Below are 17,337 nucleotides of genomic sequence, written 5' to 3'. Positions count from 1 at the left end.
AAACAGCACTACACCCGGAATCCACCCCCCTCCCAGCTCGGCTGCCTTCCTCCTCCACATCCCCTGTCACGAAGCCTATTGTGTCGGGCCCAGGGAGTTCAAGTTGAAGGGCCCGGGGGTCTGTGCCTCTGACTGCTCTGAGCTACTTCCCCATTGGCTCTGAGCAGCCTGTGCTCGGCAAGGGCTGAGCGACAGGAGGAGGCTCTAGTCCATAAAAGGGGGGCGAGGCACCAGAACTGCCATTCTAAGGGGCTTTGGTGGCGCTCACAGCCGCCTCTTTGGCACCTCCTTCCGAGCCGGAGTCAGAGAGGCCCCTGAGTCTTGGACCAGCCACCTGCCACCACCCTCCGACCCGCCAGAAGCTGCCCAGGGACAAAGAAGAGCACAGGTAATACCCAGAGGGGCACTGGAATCCTCTCTCTTGGTTTTGTTCGTTCTTCCTGGTCCTCTGGACCTGGAGGTGGTGGGAGCTCGGGCTGGGGGATTTGAGGTTTGGGTCTTATTATCTGGCAGAGGTAGTTACAGTTAGGAGTCTAGTTTACAAAAGCCAGGTCAGTGCAAGACAGACTGCTCTTTGGAATTTCTCTTTCTCCCTCAGGCCCTGGCTTAAACAGGTGGTGGCTGTCTCCCCAAAGGACCACCCCTTGGTATCAGCTCCAGGGTCGTCTTCTCCATGCGTGTAAGAATAGGACGCCTGGGTGGAAAAAGCAAGAGGTTTAGCTAATCAGGGTGATTTAAAAGGTCAGTGATTCTCACTGGACTTAGAGAACAAGGGCTTGGGGAAATTAATGAGATTCAGGGCTCTGGCATTTACCACGTATCATGTACATCAATGTACAATCAAGTTCAGCCTTTTCATTCTTTTTGGATCGTGTTTAATTGCTGACAGGGTGCTAGTTTGAGTGGCTTCCTTTGACGTAAGTTTACACAGAAATGAAGTTTGGGGTGGTGTTGTTGGGAAAGAATAGGGGAAGAAAGTGACAACATGCCAGGAGACCCAGGGAAGCAGGATTTTTCTTGTCCATTTTACTTTGAAAGGACTTGTTGCTTTCATGTAAATTACAGCCAGCGGAGTCTAAGTCAGGCAGGGAAGCAGCTCAAAGGGGAAAGCCATTTGCTCACTGGTAAGGATAAACACATTCAAAGAAAGTATTCTAGAATCCCAAAGTTTGACTCTAGCAAAAAAGCTGGTGAGCTTCAGAGAAAAAAGCCTGTCGATAACTCCAAGGTTGAATAGTAAATTCTGTGACCTTGTACTTTTTCCTGGGTCTCTTTTATCTAGAATCTCTCCAAGCTTTATAAACATCCCTTAATTAAGCCTCCAAGCTTCCCAGGGGAAACAAGCTCTTCAGGTTATTGGATCTGATTTCAATTCCCCTCCCACAGACCGAAAGTCTTCACTACCATCATTCTTCCAAGGACTGGGGAAATATACAACGCTTTTCTAATTTGACAGGCATTCCCGTCAGGATCCATTGCAACCCGTTTCAGAATGTCAATCCTCTTCTCTTCATTTTCTCCCCCCACGGTCCCCTCCCGCCGCTGTATCTTCCTTCTCTTGTCCCCTCACCTTCTCCCCCAACCCACCCCACCTAGCCTTTTGTTCTATTTTTGCAGGTCATTTATCTCCAGCCTTTGAGATCTGTGTGGGGGAGCAGTTGCAGCAGCGCAAGCCGGTGAGTTATGCTGCCTGGGGGAGGTTTGCGTTTGCTGACGGGCTCTCATGCCCACTGCTTTGCCCCAGATGAGCTAGAGGTGTGATGGGTGGCAGGCGAATCCTGTGTCTCCGCTGGCAGCTGGGAGTGGGATGTTGCAGCAGCGGCTCCTGATGAACCCAGCATGCAGAATCCAGCACGTTGTAGCAGAACAGGCAAAGGGACTGGCTCTGGGGCTGTTTGAAAAATTTGCAATCCCGTTAAAGCACATGGAAAGGGATTAGGGTCTTGAGGTAACTCCTGGGAGCCAGGAATTTTCTATATATCATCTAAACGTGTGTCTTGCAACACCCGAAACAGTGCTGGGTTCAGATCACAGATCCCACCACTCATTTGCTGTGTGATTTTGAGACAACAGCTGTACCTCTCTGAGCATTAATTTCCTTACCCGCACAATAAGGATAATAATAATATTCTCCTCCTGAGGTTATTGTGAGGCCCCTATGGGATACTGTAAGATGCTTGGCTTTTAGTAGGTACTCAAGAAATGCTAGTATGACTGCTCAAGTTCAAGGTGGCCGAGTTGGACCCCTCTCCCCCATTCTATGATAAAATCCTTGATCGTCCCACTCCATCATGCTGTGTGCAATGTCCAGGAAATATGATTGAACATCTACTATTTCTGTTTGTGGGGCTGACCCTCCTCTCCCCTCCCCATCCCATTCTCTCCACACCAACAGAAGACTTCATTTCTTCATCTGCCGCCTTGGGATCATGAAGTCTGTTCTTGATCGATCCTCCCTAACTCACCCTCCTTGGGTCATTCCTGCACAATTGTTGTATTTATTAGATGTCTTCCATCATTCTAAGCAGGATCGATAGTGGGTGGTTTGATTTCAACGTGTGTATGTGAAAGTGCGGTCAGCTAGCTGATTTCTCTCCCCGTTTTCGCTCATCTCAGCCAATAAATGTTGGTTAATCTCACTGGGTCTGACAAAGGGCTAAAACGATTTCACTGGGACAGAGCTGGCCATTGTGGCGGGCAATAAACATTGCTGGAGACACCCAGGCAAGCCCCGGATCAGTCCCTGGAGATGAAGCGGTGGCTCTGGGTCCTCTGAAGTTGGACCTCATTAATCCCTTCCAGCCTGGGTCCAGATTGATGCTCTTGGTGGGACAGTAAATGGCCCAGATCCGTGAGGCACGTCCCCTGGCTCAGGAGGCTTCTCCCTGAGGCCATCCAGCTGTCCCACTGGCCAGAATGGTCGCTCCGGGCCGCAGGCATATTCACCAGGGTGTAATTTTCCAAGGTCATTTGGCTCCTTAACCTATTACTGGACCGTTCAATTTAACCTGACAAGGTTTACTGAGCAGTTATTATGTGGTAGGGTCCCTGGGCCCCTGGCAGGGGGAGAGAATTGGTATTTGTGACTCACTTGGTAGGTCAACCTCCAGAATCCAAGTCCATTCCCCTCCTGCCTTCTCTCTCTCGTTTTGTTCCCTTCCCTCTTCTTTATCCCTCTCCTCCCTATCCTCTTCCTTTCTCTTATACCCTCTCCCTCTCATTCCCGTTTGCCATCTCCCCATCTCTATTTCTCATCTTTATTTTCTTTTCCCACAAGGGCCATCATCGCTCTGTGCTCTTCTAAGTGTCTTGATCTCTTTCTCTGTGTATGCAAGTCGCATGTCTGTCTGTCTGTCTATCTGTCTCTTTCTGTGTCTCTTCATTTCCATCTCTCTCTGGTCCACCCTCCTCTGCCTTTCTCCTCATCCCTTAATTGCACCAAAAAACAAAGGATGGAGTTCCATGTGAATCCTGCTCTTCAAAAACATTCTTTTGAAAACGCACTTAGTGATGCCATTGCAACTGCCAACGGCAGGGCCGTCTTTCACTCTGGTCTCCACACAACGAATGGCCCGAGAGAGGTGGCCAACCCTCCCCGTGGGCCTTCATCCTATGTTCTGTGTTTTGATTCTTGCTGGACTAAATGGTGGATTCACTTTCCATTCAGAACCCGAGCCCTGCATGCCCCCATATTGATAATCCATTCTATGTTAATGATGCTAAAGGCCTAATAAGAACACTGTTTCTCCAGTTTTCCAAGTCTCCCTTTGCCAGCCCACTGGAGGGCTGGACTTGATGTATTTTTCGAGTGGGGCAAAACTCCTGGAATAGTCTCATCTTCATGAATGTGCGAGTTGGGGCAGGGGGTATCCAATGGGCGTTTAATGTTTACCTGCACCCCAGGGATGGTTTGTGGAGTGGAGTCTCTGACTTTTAAGCCTGCTTCTGTGGTGTCTTTGCCTCTTGGCCTTGACCCAGTCATTTTGCTTCTCTGAGTCTCTGTTTCCCCATCTAGAAAATGGGGCTAATAGTGCCCAGGCTACTGGGTTCTCCAGAGGGTGAAGCTGCAGTAATTGAGATAAAATGCATAGCAGTGAGCTTGGCCCTGTAGCTGTGCCTTACATGGGGGTTGCTGTGGACTCAGAGAATCCCAACTCTGCCACGCACGTCGGGGACCAGGGGAATGCTTTGTCACTCGGTCCCCGCTCTTCTGACCTGGAACCTGAGCCTGTAATAATAGCACCGCCCGGCAGGGTCCGTGAGGGGCCAGGCCTGGCACAGAGCAGGGGCGCAGTCCTTGTTGGCCACGTGATGCCTGTTGCTGGGGATCATTGAAACAATGCCACCTCCCCAGTGCGAGTCACCGTCACCGCCTGGTGTAGGAGGCCCCAGCTCTGTCTCCATTTCCCTCCTGACTCATGATGTGACCTTAAACAAGTGACTTCATTTCTACCTTTTCCCATTTCCTCTTCTATCAAATAGGAATAATCACATGTGATAAAATGCTCTGAGAGATAATTGCGATGTTAAATCAAGCCATTATTATTCCATGCTGGCTTTTTAAATAAAAGTGCCTGCTGCTCCTTCGAGCCCTCTGACTACAGTACAGAAATATCATCAAGAGGAGATAAGAGGGCAAGCAGTCCCTTCCCCTTCAAGGAACTCTGGGCCCTGGGTAGAAACAGGTCCACTGTGTGCTGGCCCTTTAAACAATGCTGTCTCAGGCCGTCCTTATGGCAACACGGCAGGGAGGGGATGCGAGCCCATTTACAGATGAGAAGACAGAGGTTTGGAGACTCTGATTGTCCCAAGAAAATCAGCTTCAAAACAATTAGAATAATTAGAATTAGAAAATGGTTATAAAAATAATGAAGGCAGGGGTCAGCTAACTTTTTCTGTAAAAGACCAGATAGTAAATATCTTTGGCATTCTGGGCCACACAGTCCCTGTTTCACACTCCCCGTGTTTCTGTGGCCTGAAAGCAGCCATAGACTTACGTAAACAAATGGGATGGGTGTCTGTTGGTCAGGCTTCTCCAGAGAAACAGCAACAACAGGACGTGTGCATATAGAGGAAGAGCCTCATTTATTATAAGGAACTGGATCCCGTGATTACGGAGGCTGGGGGAGTCACCCCTCGTCCCCCACCAGCCCGAGCTTGCCTCACTGGGCTGTCACAAAGCCCCGCGAGGCGGTGGCCGAGGAAATGCTTCATGGACTTGCAAATGCAGAGAGGTTTTCTTTGGGAGGACCGGGAGGACGCCCCCTGGCCCACCCGGTTGGTGAAAGGGGCCCCTCCTCACCATGGGAGCCCCCCACTGGGGTCGGTGTGCTGATGCTGCCCCTCGAGCTCGCCAAGTGGGCTCTGTTCCCACTTCTCACCCCCATGATCGGCCACGTTCCTTTTCTCCTCAGCTCATCCCAAATCAGAGATGACAAGCAGGCAGGGCTACCTCTGATGTAGGACTTCCAAGCAAATCCCCATAGCAAAGGCGAAGACGATCCCCTGGGGACCCATCTGACGTTGCTCAATAATTTATTTATCGTACAAAAGGAAGGAAATAGGATTGCTTAGGAAAGTCTCAGGGCTGATGTGATGTGTCTCTATCAGAGTCATCTTTTAAGCCAGAGAGATCTAGTCAGAAGGCTGACTCTCCCACTTACAAGCCAAGTGAGCTTGGGTAAGCAGCCTCTCCTCTCCTAGCCTCAGCTTTTCCTCTGTACAATGGGTATAAAGTGCTCACCTCTGGGTTGTTGTGAGGATTAGAATAATATGTGTAAAGTCAAAACGCACAGCCTGGCATCTAGTGGGCTCTTGACCAGTGATGGCTCTCATTGGATGGGCGACACCATGAATTAGGAGCACTCAGCCCCACCCGGCACACAGTAGGCCCACCACATCTGGCAGTTAATTTATTCAACAATCTTTTTTTGAGATCCCTCTGTGTTCCAGGCCCTATATTATCACTCCTTTTTGCCCTTTTCTTTTCTCATCGCCTGGAGCCCATGTAAGATTGGAATGGAGCCTTCATACTCTACTAGTTAAAGCACCTACTGTGTGCCAGGCACCATGCCATGTGCTTTACACATGGTCTCTTATTTAATTCCTACACTAACCCTCTGAAGCATTATTATCAGCCCCATTTGATAACTGAGAAAACTGAGACACAGCAAATTTAGTAATTTTCCCAAACTGCTGATAAGTGGTGGGCTGGGATTTGAACCCACATCACTAACCTCGGTCAGTGACCCTGGTGATCCTGCCTCTGGGTCAGGAGGAAATTGGAGGTCTCACCTCTCCTCTCTCACTAAGTGTACCCCTCCCACCCCATGCTGCTCTCCCCGTTGATGGAGTAGGCAATTCAGGGGTTGCAAACTCAAACGTCTGTCGGGTGATCGGCAGGGATGGACATGAGGGAAGCCACTGGTGGGGACAGTGGTGACCAGGCCACATGCACCCCCTCCATGACTATTGTATTTGAACGAAGGCCTGATGTTTCCAGGGCTTTCAATCTTTTAAAGACAAGTTAGAAATAGAGATTTTTTAAATGTAAGAATCTCCCAATTTTGAAATGTTGGCAACAAAATTTTTAAAAAATCCTTGTGCAGGTCAAAACACCCTGTGCCCACTTGCTGGGTTTGTCCTGCGGGCAGCCAGTTTGCAACCTCCGGATGTTCGGATGTTCGCCATGTGCAGGGCTGGGGAGGAGGGAGCCAGAGGCCTCAGCCTTGCTCGACCCCCATCGCTTCATCCCTGTCCTTCAGAAGAGCCTCCCTGGGCAGCCCTCTGCTCTGTCCCCACCCCATCAAATTCCCTCCTCCCAGCCCTCCTTCCTCGGAGACCTCCTGAGGCCAGGGCTGTGGAGCCGGGGAGGGGTGGAGTGGGGGAGAGAGAGGCTTTGCCTGAAGACGGTGATTCAGGGGCTGAACCCTTCCCATGTCAAGGAACCGCAGCTAGTGAGCACAGCCGTTAGCTAGCCAGAAAAAAGATTCAAGCCTCAGAATGAAGTCCCTAATATTTGGCAAGTGACCGGCCATTTCTTCCTTCTGCCTCTCCCTCTGCTACCAGGCCTTCCTCCTTCTGTCTCCCCCTCTTCGTCTCTCTCCCTCTCTCCTCCCTGTCCCTCCATTTTAGTCTTTCTTCCTCCCTCCTTCTCCCTTTGGACTGTTTCTCACTTCCTCTCCTTCCTCTTTCCCCCTCCCCTGTTACTCTGCTCTCTTTCTCTGCCTCAGTTTCCCCGTCCCTCACATCCCCCCAGTCCTGCCGCCTCCCTTCTTCTCTTCCTTCCTCTTTCCTCCCCTTGCCCCTCTCCTGATTTCATTAACATTTGCTGAATTTCCTTCAGCAGGTGTTGGTTTCAGACAACCGCAGACCCTGAGGTTCCTCTGGGGCATAAAGGTGGGATCCGGAAAAACTGAAGCTGGGCTTCCAAGAGGTCCAGTGTTGCCTGATGATTCACTCAACAAACATGTGTGGAGCTCCTGCTCTCATTCTAGCCCTGTATTCGGTGCTGGGACACTGTTCTTTCATTCATTCATTCATCCATCACTCAAACTTCCTCAGTCTTCCCATCACATTAGAACGACATGCAAACTCCCTACCCTAGCCTGTGAGGCCGACGCTATCTGGCCACCACCCACCTCTCTGCTTTTTCTACCCCAGTCTCCTCCCTCATGCACCCTCATCCACCCTGGCCTCCCTGTCATCCTCTAACACACCAACACTCTCACCTCAAGGACTTTGCACTTACAAACTACCCCCTGGCAGGAAACTCAGAAAGTAAGAGGCAATTATGTGACAGAGCCAGCACAAGTGACTCTGAGAGCTCAGCGGAGGGGCCTAATCCAGACAGACTTCCTGGAGGAGGTAACTGAGGCTGAGTTTTGAAGAACAAATAAGAGTTAGCCAGGTCAGAGGGAGATGGGAGTGGATGGGTGGGGAGAAAGGTGTTCCAGGCAGAGGGAACCCCTTGTGCAAAAGCTTGGAAGATGGGGCGCATGGGGCTTCATTTTGAAATTGCAAGTGCTTTGGTCAGGCCCAGGTCAGACGGAGCTCATGCTCACGTGCTGCCCACGTGCAGGGACACCTTGAAGAGGTGACGTAATCGCTCTCTGCCTCCGTTTTCTCATCTGTAGAATGAGGAGACTGTTAGCCCCGGCCGTCCAGGGTTGTTATGAGGACCCCTCACATTAGACACTCAGCACAGGGTGACGCCTAGTAAGTGTCAGCTCTCCCCAGTAGGGAAGCCCGTGAGCACCTGGCTAAGGGGGGGCTTCTGCTCAAAGGCCGTGGAGAGCCTGGGTGAGGGCAGAGGTGCAGTCAGATGGGCATTTCAGACGAGTCCTCTGGCTGCTGTGTGGAAGGCCTCTCAGAGGCAAGGTTGGAGGCTGCTCTGGAGCCAGGAGCAGGGAGGATATGGACCCTGGAGGGCCCTGGAGGGTGGAGCTGGAGGCTGGGAGGGGTGGACTGAAGGGGCCGGGGCGGTACACAGTGGTTAAGAGGAGGGCTCCGGAGCCGGACTGCCTGGGTACGAATCCCAACTTTGCCACTTACCAGCTCTGGAGTCCTGGCGGGTGTCCTCACTCAGTTTCCTCATCTGTAAAGTGGGCGTGACAACAGTACCCCCCCCCCCACAGAGTTGCTGCGACTATAAATGAGTTCATCCACGAGAATTGCTCAGAACATCTGGAGTACTTAACAACCATCAGATCAGCTAGAACTATTATTAAATATCAAGTTAATGCATGAAAGGAAAGGATGCTGACACTATTTTTGCCTGGGACGAAGATCTCAAATCGGGGTTCATGCCTTAGCAGCCAAGCTGTGCAGGAAGCCTCCGGCCAGGAATTAGAGGGTGGTGTAGGCTCCCCTGCCCCAGCGGGTTAATTCACTGCTAATCTTGTAACAGGCCAGCCCAGCCATTGCTGATATCAGAGAAAACACGGACTGCCTGCTTTTTATCTGCACATAAATGGCACAGCTCACTCGCCTGGAACCCAAATCCGCTCAGCAGCTGATAGAGCGTGAGAGAAGCCAGAGGGAGGGAGAAATGTGGGATGGACACAGGTCCACTTCCCTGAATTTTCTTCTCTGAGCCTCCCTGCTCAGGGGGCAGATCTTGCCCAGCCTCAAGAGAGGCAGACGGGCCTGAGTTCTCATTTAATCGCTGTGTGACCTCAGGAGATTTGCCAAGCCTCTCTGAGCACATGTTTTCTTGTCTTAAAGTGAGGGTAATGAAGCCTACCTCTTAGAGTTGGTGGTGGATTGAGAACAATATAGAAGGCAAAGGCCCTATGCATATGGCTCTCTGGGCTTCACAGAGGGTTCAGCTGTTAGGCAATCAAAGTTGTTCTAGAAATTGTAGTCATTAAGGGCACCCCATCAAACTGTCACAGCACACGCACTTCCCACATGTGTGGGGAGTCAAACAGAATGGCCTTGCAGCCCCGCTTCCCCGCTCGCTGGAGGGCATGGGCAATTCACTGAACCGGAAGTGCCCCCTCGCTGGGGAGGAATAAATGGCATGATGGACTTAGGGGCTTAGCTCAAGGCCGGAAGCTCAGCAGGGGCTCCATAAACGCTGGCTGGGGTCATTATCAGGCGTGCTTTGGTGGGGGAACCTACTGTGTGCTCTGAGGAGGGAGAGGCCCTGCGCTACAGCGTGGGGCTCTGGGGCCCTGGAGTGGAATCTTCTAACCCCTGAACACCTGAGCAAACAGGGCAGTGTGCAGGCACGGGCGCTGGGGGAGGGAAGGAGGTCAGGCATCCCTGAGCGCCGCAGCAGGGCGTCAGGCTAGGAGGCCCAGGCTGGGAAGAGCATGGAGCCCCTGCCCGGGGCGGGGTATCTCAGGGGACTCCCCATCTCCAGCCCTCCATTTGAACAGCTTTGAGGTTGATAATTGGTTTATAAAGAGTTGACTGTGAAAGGGACAGCTTTTAGCGGACTGTTGGTGAAGCCTCGTGTTTACTGGGTGCCTGCTGCATGCTGGTGAGGGTTGTGGGGACGAGGACCCAGCAGGACACACAGTTAGGGTCTATACCCTTAAGAGCCAGCATTCTAGTGGGGGAGACAATGACAAACAGCACAAGCAACCATCAGGTAAACAGGACAGCACGAGGCGGAGAGTGGTCCCTGCCAACACAGCAGGGCGAAGTGAGAGAGAGCCAGGAAGCTCTCCAGGTGAGCACAGGGCTCAGCAGATGCCGCCCTGAGGATGTGACGTTTAATTCATTTGATTACAAGGAGGGAACCATGTGAAAATCTGTGGTCAGAGTACTGTGGTTGGAGGCATAGAAAGTGCAAAGGCTCTGAGGCAGGAGCAAGCTTGGCGTGTTTGAGGAACAGACAGTATTTCAGAGACGAAAACAAGACACAGCTCCTGCCTTCGTGGAACCCGAGTCTGAAGCCTCACATAGATGATTACCAAATAGTGGAATATTTTGATGGAGGAAGCACAAGTTTCTGGGAAAGTAGAAAGGAGGATCATCCCATCCAGCCTAGGAGATCAGGGAAAGCTGCCTGGAGGAGGTGATGTCTAATCTAAGACCTAAATGACAGGTAACAGGAGAAGAGAGGGAGGGTTTTCCAAGCAGAGGGAACAGCATGTACTTAAAGGCCCAGAGGTGGGACAGGGCCTGATGCATTCCCTAGGGGAATTGCAAGTAGCTGGATGTGGTTGGAACCCAGAGCTGAAATATTAGGTTGTAGAGATGGGATTGAGGGTGTCCCGGTCATGTAGGAGAAGGGCCAGGCCTGCCCCAGTCCAGGGGATCTGATCACAGCATTGATAAGCTGAGAAAGGTATTTCAGGGAGGGCAGGAGGGGTCAGAGAAGGAACGGGAGGTAGGAAGGCCCGCATGGAGACGGGTGAAGGTGCTTGGGTGGAAAAGGCAACTTCCAGAGACCTTACACAGCAGAAAGGGCTGGCTTGGGGACAGTGTGGGGAGAAGGGGACGAAGGCAGGTGACGGAAGCCTCAGAGCACTCAGAAAAGCAGATAGCCAAGTGTCTTCTGGCTTGGTGGGTGGTCAAGGTGGGTTTGAAGCCCGACAGACCCTAGTCAAGTCCTGGCTTGTCCACTGCCTTGCTGTGTGGGCAGTCTCTTCCCCTCTCTGTGCCTCAACTTCCCCATCTGTCCAATGCAGTAGCACAACCCGCCTTGAGAGCTGCTGTGCAGACTGAATGTGAATGTGTAGGAGCGCTCCTGGCACACGGCAGGCACTCAGCAGGTCTTAATTCCCTTCCTTGACCCCTGGCCTTGGGGCACCCACTGTGCCTCTCGGGGCCTCTGTTTTCTCCACTGTAGAATGGGAACGAGAATGTTTGCTTGTGGTGCTGCTGGCAGGAGCTGGCGGGTGACTTCGCAGGCTCAGGACGCCCCCCACAGAGTCGGTGCTCACAGGTTTCATTGTCTTCTCTTTCTCCCTCCCCAGCGGGAGGAGCTGAGACAGCATGGCCTGGCAGGGGCTGCTGCTGGCTGCTTGCCTCCTCGCGCTGCCCTCTGCCACAGCGGACTGCCTGTCTGGCTGCTCCTCGTGTGCTGTGAAGACCCAGCGTGGGCCCAAACCCGTCAACCCTCTGGTAGGTTTCAGGCACGGCTTCTGGATGCCCAGGTCCTAGAGCCTGTGTGTGGACGGGACCTTCTGTGTGGGGATCCCAGAGAGGGAAAGAAGCAGGCCTGGGCAGCTGTGTGCCTGTCCTGTAGACTCGTCCCACCTGTGCAGGGCATGTCCTGCCCTGTGGTCAGCCTGGGCGCCAGGGGCTGCTGTTTTCCAACTCCCATCCCCCGCCGCCCCAGACCTCACCACCATGGGCTCACTGCAGTCTGGGCCACACATTCCCTGTTTCCAGGGAGCCTGATGCCTGGCAACAAGGAGTGTGGTTCACAAGTGGTGCTGACTTGGGGAGTCGGCAGCCCTGGAGTAACTTTTCAGGGCATCTTACCACCAGGCTGATGGGCACCTCCAAATCTAGTCACTCCCATAGAGGGAGCTCTTTCCACCACCCCTGAATGCCAGGATCTGGTTGGCAGGATCTAAGCTTTGACCCTCTCCTGGGTCCTAGCATCTCTTGGTCCAGCCTTGTTGGCTTTGCTTTGTGTCGCGCTCCCCCACGTGCCTCTCCCAGGACAGCAGACAGGCTGGAGTAGAGGCACCAAGGGTGTGGTGGACAGAATATAGGCTGTGGTTCTGCCACTTTCCAGTTCCATGACCCTGGGACCGTTTCTCAGTGTCTTCATCTGCAAAATGAGGGTGATTCTATGAGGTGACAACGCAAAGTATTAAATATATGATTTTAGCCTCTCTTTATAGAGATGCACACAGAGTGCCAGGTGCTGCCCACATACGATCTCCCAGAGCACAGTGGTTCAGCATGAGGACTCGTGGCATCAAGACTGCCTGGGTCCAAGTCCAGTATTGTCCAGTATTGTCGTCATGGTCATCATCATCATCATCATCATCATGTTTGAATTCTCCCAGTACTCTTATGAAGTAGATACTATTGTCCCCTCAGTTTTGATGAATCCTCAAACATCCCCTCACATGAGTCCTTTCCACCATTCTGCATTGCTTCCATCCCTCTCTGCAAAGTGTCTGCAGCATCCTTCACACTTAGGAAAGATGGGGAGAACCAAGTACTCCCTCTGGAGTCAGAAGTGGAAGAGGATGGCTGAGCAGAGCAGAGCACTATGGGAAGATCTTACTTCCAGTTTTGGCCTTGCCCCCTGCAGCCATGTGCCCACGGGAAAGCTGTTTTACCTCTCCATGTCTGTTTCCTCATTTTCCACTCGGGCACAAAGTCACCTACCTTTATGCACCGTTGGGAGGATTAAAGTGGGCAGCTCAGGGCTTAGTAATGGCAGCTATTCCCGATTTTCTCAGATATTGGACAGGGGGCGCTGGGGCAGGAAGTGCATGTGCTTTGACAGTTTGGTGGGGTGACATTACCACTGTGGTCTTTTTGGATCTCTTGCAGATTTGCTCCCTGGAATGCCAGGCCAGCCTGCTGCCAGCTGAGGAATGGGAACGATGCCAGGAGCTTCTGTCTTTTTTCAGCCCTTTCACCCTCGGGCTCAATGACAAGGAAGACCTGGAGAGCATGGCAGCTTTAGAAGAGCCCTATAGTGAGCTGGCCAAGCGGGTGGGGCCCTTCCTGAAGGAGCTGGAGAAAAACAGATTCCTCCTCAGCGCCCCAGCAGAGGAGAATGCTCTGAGCAGGAGCTTGGCAGAGAAGCTCAGGGGTCTCTCTGGCAAGTTGGGGGAGGGAGTGGAGTCTGAGCTGATGGGGGACGCCCCGCCAAATGATGGCTCCGTGGAGGCTGGAGCACTGGCTTCTGATGAGGAGGACCCCAAGGAGCAGGTCAAACGCTACGGGGGCTTTTTGCGCAAATACCCCAAGAGGAGCTCAGAGGTGGCTGGGGAGGGGGACGGGGATAGGGTGGGCCGTGAGGACCTGTACAAACGCTACGGGGGCTTCTTGCGGCGCATCCGTCCCAAGCTCAAGTGGGACAACCAGAAGCGCTATGGGGGTTTTCTCCGGCGCCAGTTCAAGGTGGTCACCCGGGCTCAGGAAGACCCCAGTGCCTACTCTGGAGAGCTTTTTGATGCATAAACACCTCCCCATCGTGGAGTTGAGTCAGGAACTTCCCCTTACACCCTTCCAGATTGGAATGCACTCATTCATCTTCCCCTGTGTCCCCCGCCCCGTGCTCAGCTCAGCATTGTCTACAAAATCCAAACCCAGCCTGCCTCTCTTCTGCCTGGAGTGCAGTGTTTGTCTGGGGTCAGTGAGGCGGAAGGGTGGAGATTCCCCTCTCCAATAGACTTCGTGCTCACTCAGACCCCAGACCTCTAGACCTATGACCAGCAGCAGCCTTTGATATCAGTCCCTCCACCCCATTCATGTGACTCCCCAATTCCAGAAATCCAGACTGACCTGTTCTTCATCCCTCTAGATCTATGATCTCCAAACTTTACCGATCATATGCCCCTCTCAGAAGAAAAATGAGCATATCCCCTGCCATGCAGGTATAGTCACTTAGATAGTATATATGTAACATAAAGCATACAAAAGGTAGAAATTTAAAACAAGATGGATAAACAAATACAAATCCTAACATTTTATTCCTAAACCTTAAATGATCTCCCTGTGCACCCCACTTTGGAGACCATGCTTTAGGTAAAAAGCTCATACAGTGCCTTTTATTGGAGCAGGAATTCCTACTAGTCTTCTAGTGGGTTAGACCGTCAGTCGATGTGGTCTGAGTTCTTTTTTTTTTTTTTTTTTTTTTTTTTTTGGTCTGAGTTCTCATAGTGTAGAAACACACGTCTTGAAGAACCAAGTTCCTGGACTCCATGTTGGTACCCTGGACAGTGCCCAACTCCTCACAGGAGAGGAAGGGAATGAACGTGCCTTTCCTACTAGTTAATGAGAACAGTTCTCCCTCCCAATGCTGAAATGATCAAGGCGGGAGCGAGGCAAACCAATTTGTTCTGTGCAACAAACTTAAAATGTGAACCAGTTCCCTCAGCCCTCATTAAACTAATTAAACTGATCAGTATCACTTTCCTACCCCAGGATGAACTGAAGCTGAGTCGAGTTGATGAGGTTAAGCACAACCATGTTCTTGAGCAGCTGAATCAGCTGCCAAGAGTCCAAGCCATCTGGTCAACCATATGCAATGGGCATTGAGTAAGGGAATCCAGAAGCAACAGCTAGAAAGAGAAAAAAGACACTCTTCAACCCCCCGATGATTCTTTCCTCTTAATGTCTCAAAATAAAACTGAAAGAGGAATGAAATGATTAAGTGCTTGAGGCCAAATGAATTCCCTTGATTCAAATAACCCAGAATCAGAGGCAGAGACTCCCCATGCCTTGGTTTCAAAGTCCCCTCTCTCTATGTCTCTGTCTCTCTCTCTCTCTGTCTCTCTTGCTAATTCGTCCCTAGACACTATGGTTTTGTGGATCCAGAAGGCCGGGCTAGAGAGGAGAGAAATAGACTTGGGTTTGGTTAATTTGTATAAGATGCTACTGAGCACACCTCTTCATGCGCAACCCCCAGGTCTCTCATGATGTTCTGAAATGTATACGTTGTTTTAGGGTTATTTTGTGTGCTTCTGAAAAATTCCACTTATGCAATTAACTTGGAATTTGCTTAGTCCTTAATAGGCCTGTGTTATTTCCTACTCCTCCAGTACTATAAATAAAAGAAAGATGCTGATGACTTGGGGGAGCATGTGTGTGCATGCCTCAGTCCCCAGAGAGTGAGAAGACCATTTGCAGAAAAGAGTGCTGGGGAATGAAAAAATGTATACACATACACATGCGCGCGCACGCACACACACACGCATTCAAGTTAGAAAAGTAAATATAGGATAACAGAAATTTAGAGTGCCGTAGCCCTAAGTTTGAAATCTGTGTAAGTTTGAGATCTTGAATAAGTCATTTGACCTCTCTAAGCTTTAGCTCCCTCCTCTATAAAATAAAGACTAATGGTGCCATCTTTGTAAGGTGGCTGTGTGGATTAGATGCGATCATAGATGCAAAGCTCCTAGTACATAGCAGGCACTCAGTAAGTTCTTCCCACATTGTCTTAAGGGACAGTGGCAAAGTTCAAGCATCCAGCAACCCAGTGGGGAGAGCAGGGGGAGGTGATGCAGAGGGAGTCTGAGTCCCACGGAACACCCAGAGGCTGTCTTCTCTGCTGGATGACAGGGCGGGAGGGAGAAATGTTCTAGACGAGGGGGAGTGTGCCAGGGATGGAGAACACTCTAGACGATGGGTGGCATCGTGTCCTTTGCTAAAATGACATCCTTCATTAAATGGCATAGATGAGATGTCTTCACATTGGGCTAGTGTGAAAGACACCTGGTGGCTCCGGACCTCCTGGGTTCCATGTGGACACTGGCTTTCTGAGTGACTCCACAGAAAACACAGGGTCAGGGAAGCCTCGCTCCTTCTTTCATTCATTCAACAAAGTACCAATTGAAGGCCTACTGTGTGTATGCCTTGTACCAGGTGCTGGAGGCACAGGAAAATAAAACAGACAAGGTCTCAGCTCTTATGGAACTTACAGTCTAGTGGAGGAGACAGAAATAAACAAGTAAAATAATACATAAATCTAAAATTAAAAATAAAATTTCATAAATTAAATTTAAATAAAATTTAAAATGTTAGTAATTGTTGTGAAGAAAACCACTAGGATTTAGTAAAAACAGATAATAGGGGCAGGGGAGGAATCTCCCTAGGATATTCAGGAAATGCTTCTGGAGGAATATTCTAGTCTTGATATCCATAGGATCATCAAGTTGGAAGGAATGTAAGGTTGGGATTATCTCCTCTGACTACCTACCCTGTGCCAATTTGACACATTGATAACAAATGTTAATTGGCTTTAACACTTTCATTGACTTGGATTCCACAACATATTGCTATTCCTTAATGATTCAGTTTTGGAAAGTTCTATCTTTATGTTGGGTTGAAATTTAGGTTTCTGTCACTTTTACCCATTGAATCCTTAGCCTGCTGTCTGCTAGCCCAGGAGCTTCTCTAGGGAAGAATTTTCTGTTACTTGCAAACAAATGGCTCCTAACTGTCTCAAATAAGTTGAAGAAACAAACAAAAAAACCCAGGTAATTTATTGGCTTGCATAAATGAAGAATACAGGATATTTAGCTTCAGGTAGAGCTTGATCAAGGGGCTCAATGAGGACGCCAGGACCTCTCCATTACTATACTCTTTTCTCCTCTGTGTTGGATCTATTCTAAGACTCCACATGCTTTTAAGATGGCTGACAGCAGCTCCAGGCTATACCATGCAGGTTCAAGTCTAGCATGCTAGTTCCACAGTCAATCCCAGTCAGTTTCATTGTACCTCATTGGCTCTGATTGGGTCATATATCCAATCATTTTGGACAGATTAATGTGGTGCTCTGATTAGTCACGCCTGAACCCCATGGACACCACTGGAGCCAGGGATGGATTCAATCCAACTCCAAGGAGCTGGACTAGGAGTGGGAAAGGGGGTGGCTCTTGAGAGGGAAATTGGAGCATGGTTCCCAGCAGGAGAGCGAATAAATGCCAGCCCACCAAACAGTAGATGGTCACCCCTCCAGTGAGTGAATGTGGCAGAGTGGAGACTGGGGCAAACTGGAGCATGATGCCATGGGGACTGTGGGCCCAGAGTAGCCAGATTTGATTTTTAGGAGACTGCAGAAATCTGGATTTGCATTTTTTTTCAAGGTAGGCAAGTAATTTTTTTCAAAAGTGCTCAGCAGGACAAACAATAATATGTTTTGGATGAGACTTCACTTTCTCACCACGATTTTGTGACCTCTTT

At 50.5% G+C, this 17,337-nt stretch overlaps 1 protein-coding gene across 1 annotated transcript; it reads left to right on the top strand.

Annotated features, from left to right (window-relative positions):
* Nucleotides 1–304: 304 nt before the first annotated feature.
* PDYN (prodynorphin) lies at nt 305–14,262 on the top strand. The gene is made up of 4 exons (XM_004433840.3): nt 305–388; nt 1,618–1,676; nt 11,433–11,580; nt 12,976–14,262. Exons 3-4 carry the CDS (start codon nt 11,452–11,454, stop codon nt 13,609–13,611), a joined length of 765 nt encoding a protein of 254 aa, XP_004433897.1. The 5' UTR covers nt 305–388; nt 1,618–1,676; nt 11,433–11,451; the 3' UTR covers nt 13,612–14,262.
* Nucleotides 14,263–17,337: the final 3,075 nt, after the last annotated feature.

The sequence above is a fragment of the Ceratotherium simum genome, chromosome 21 (assembly GCF_057802395.1).
Source record: "Ceratotherium simum simum isolate JZ-2026a chromosome 21, ASM5780239v1, whole genome shotgun sequence".
Classification (NCBI taxonomy): Eukaryota; Metazoa; Chordata; class Mammalia; order Perissodactyla; family Rhinocerotidae; genus Ceratotherium; species Ceratotherium simum.
This window is presented reverse-complemented; position numbering and strand designations above follow the sequence as displayed.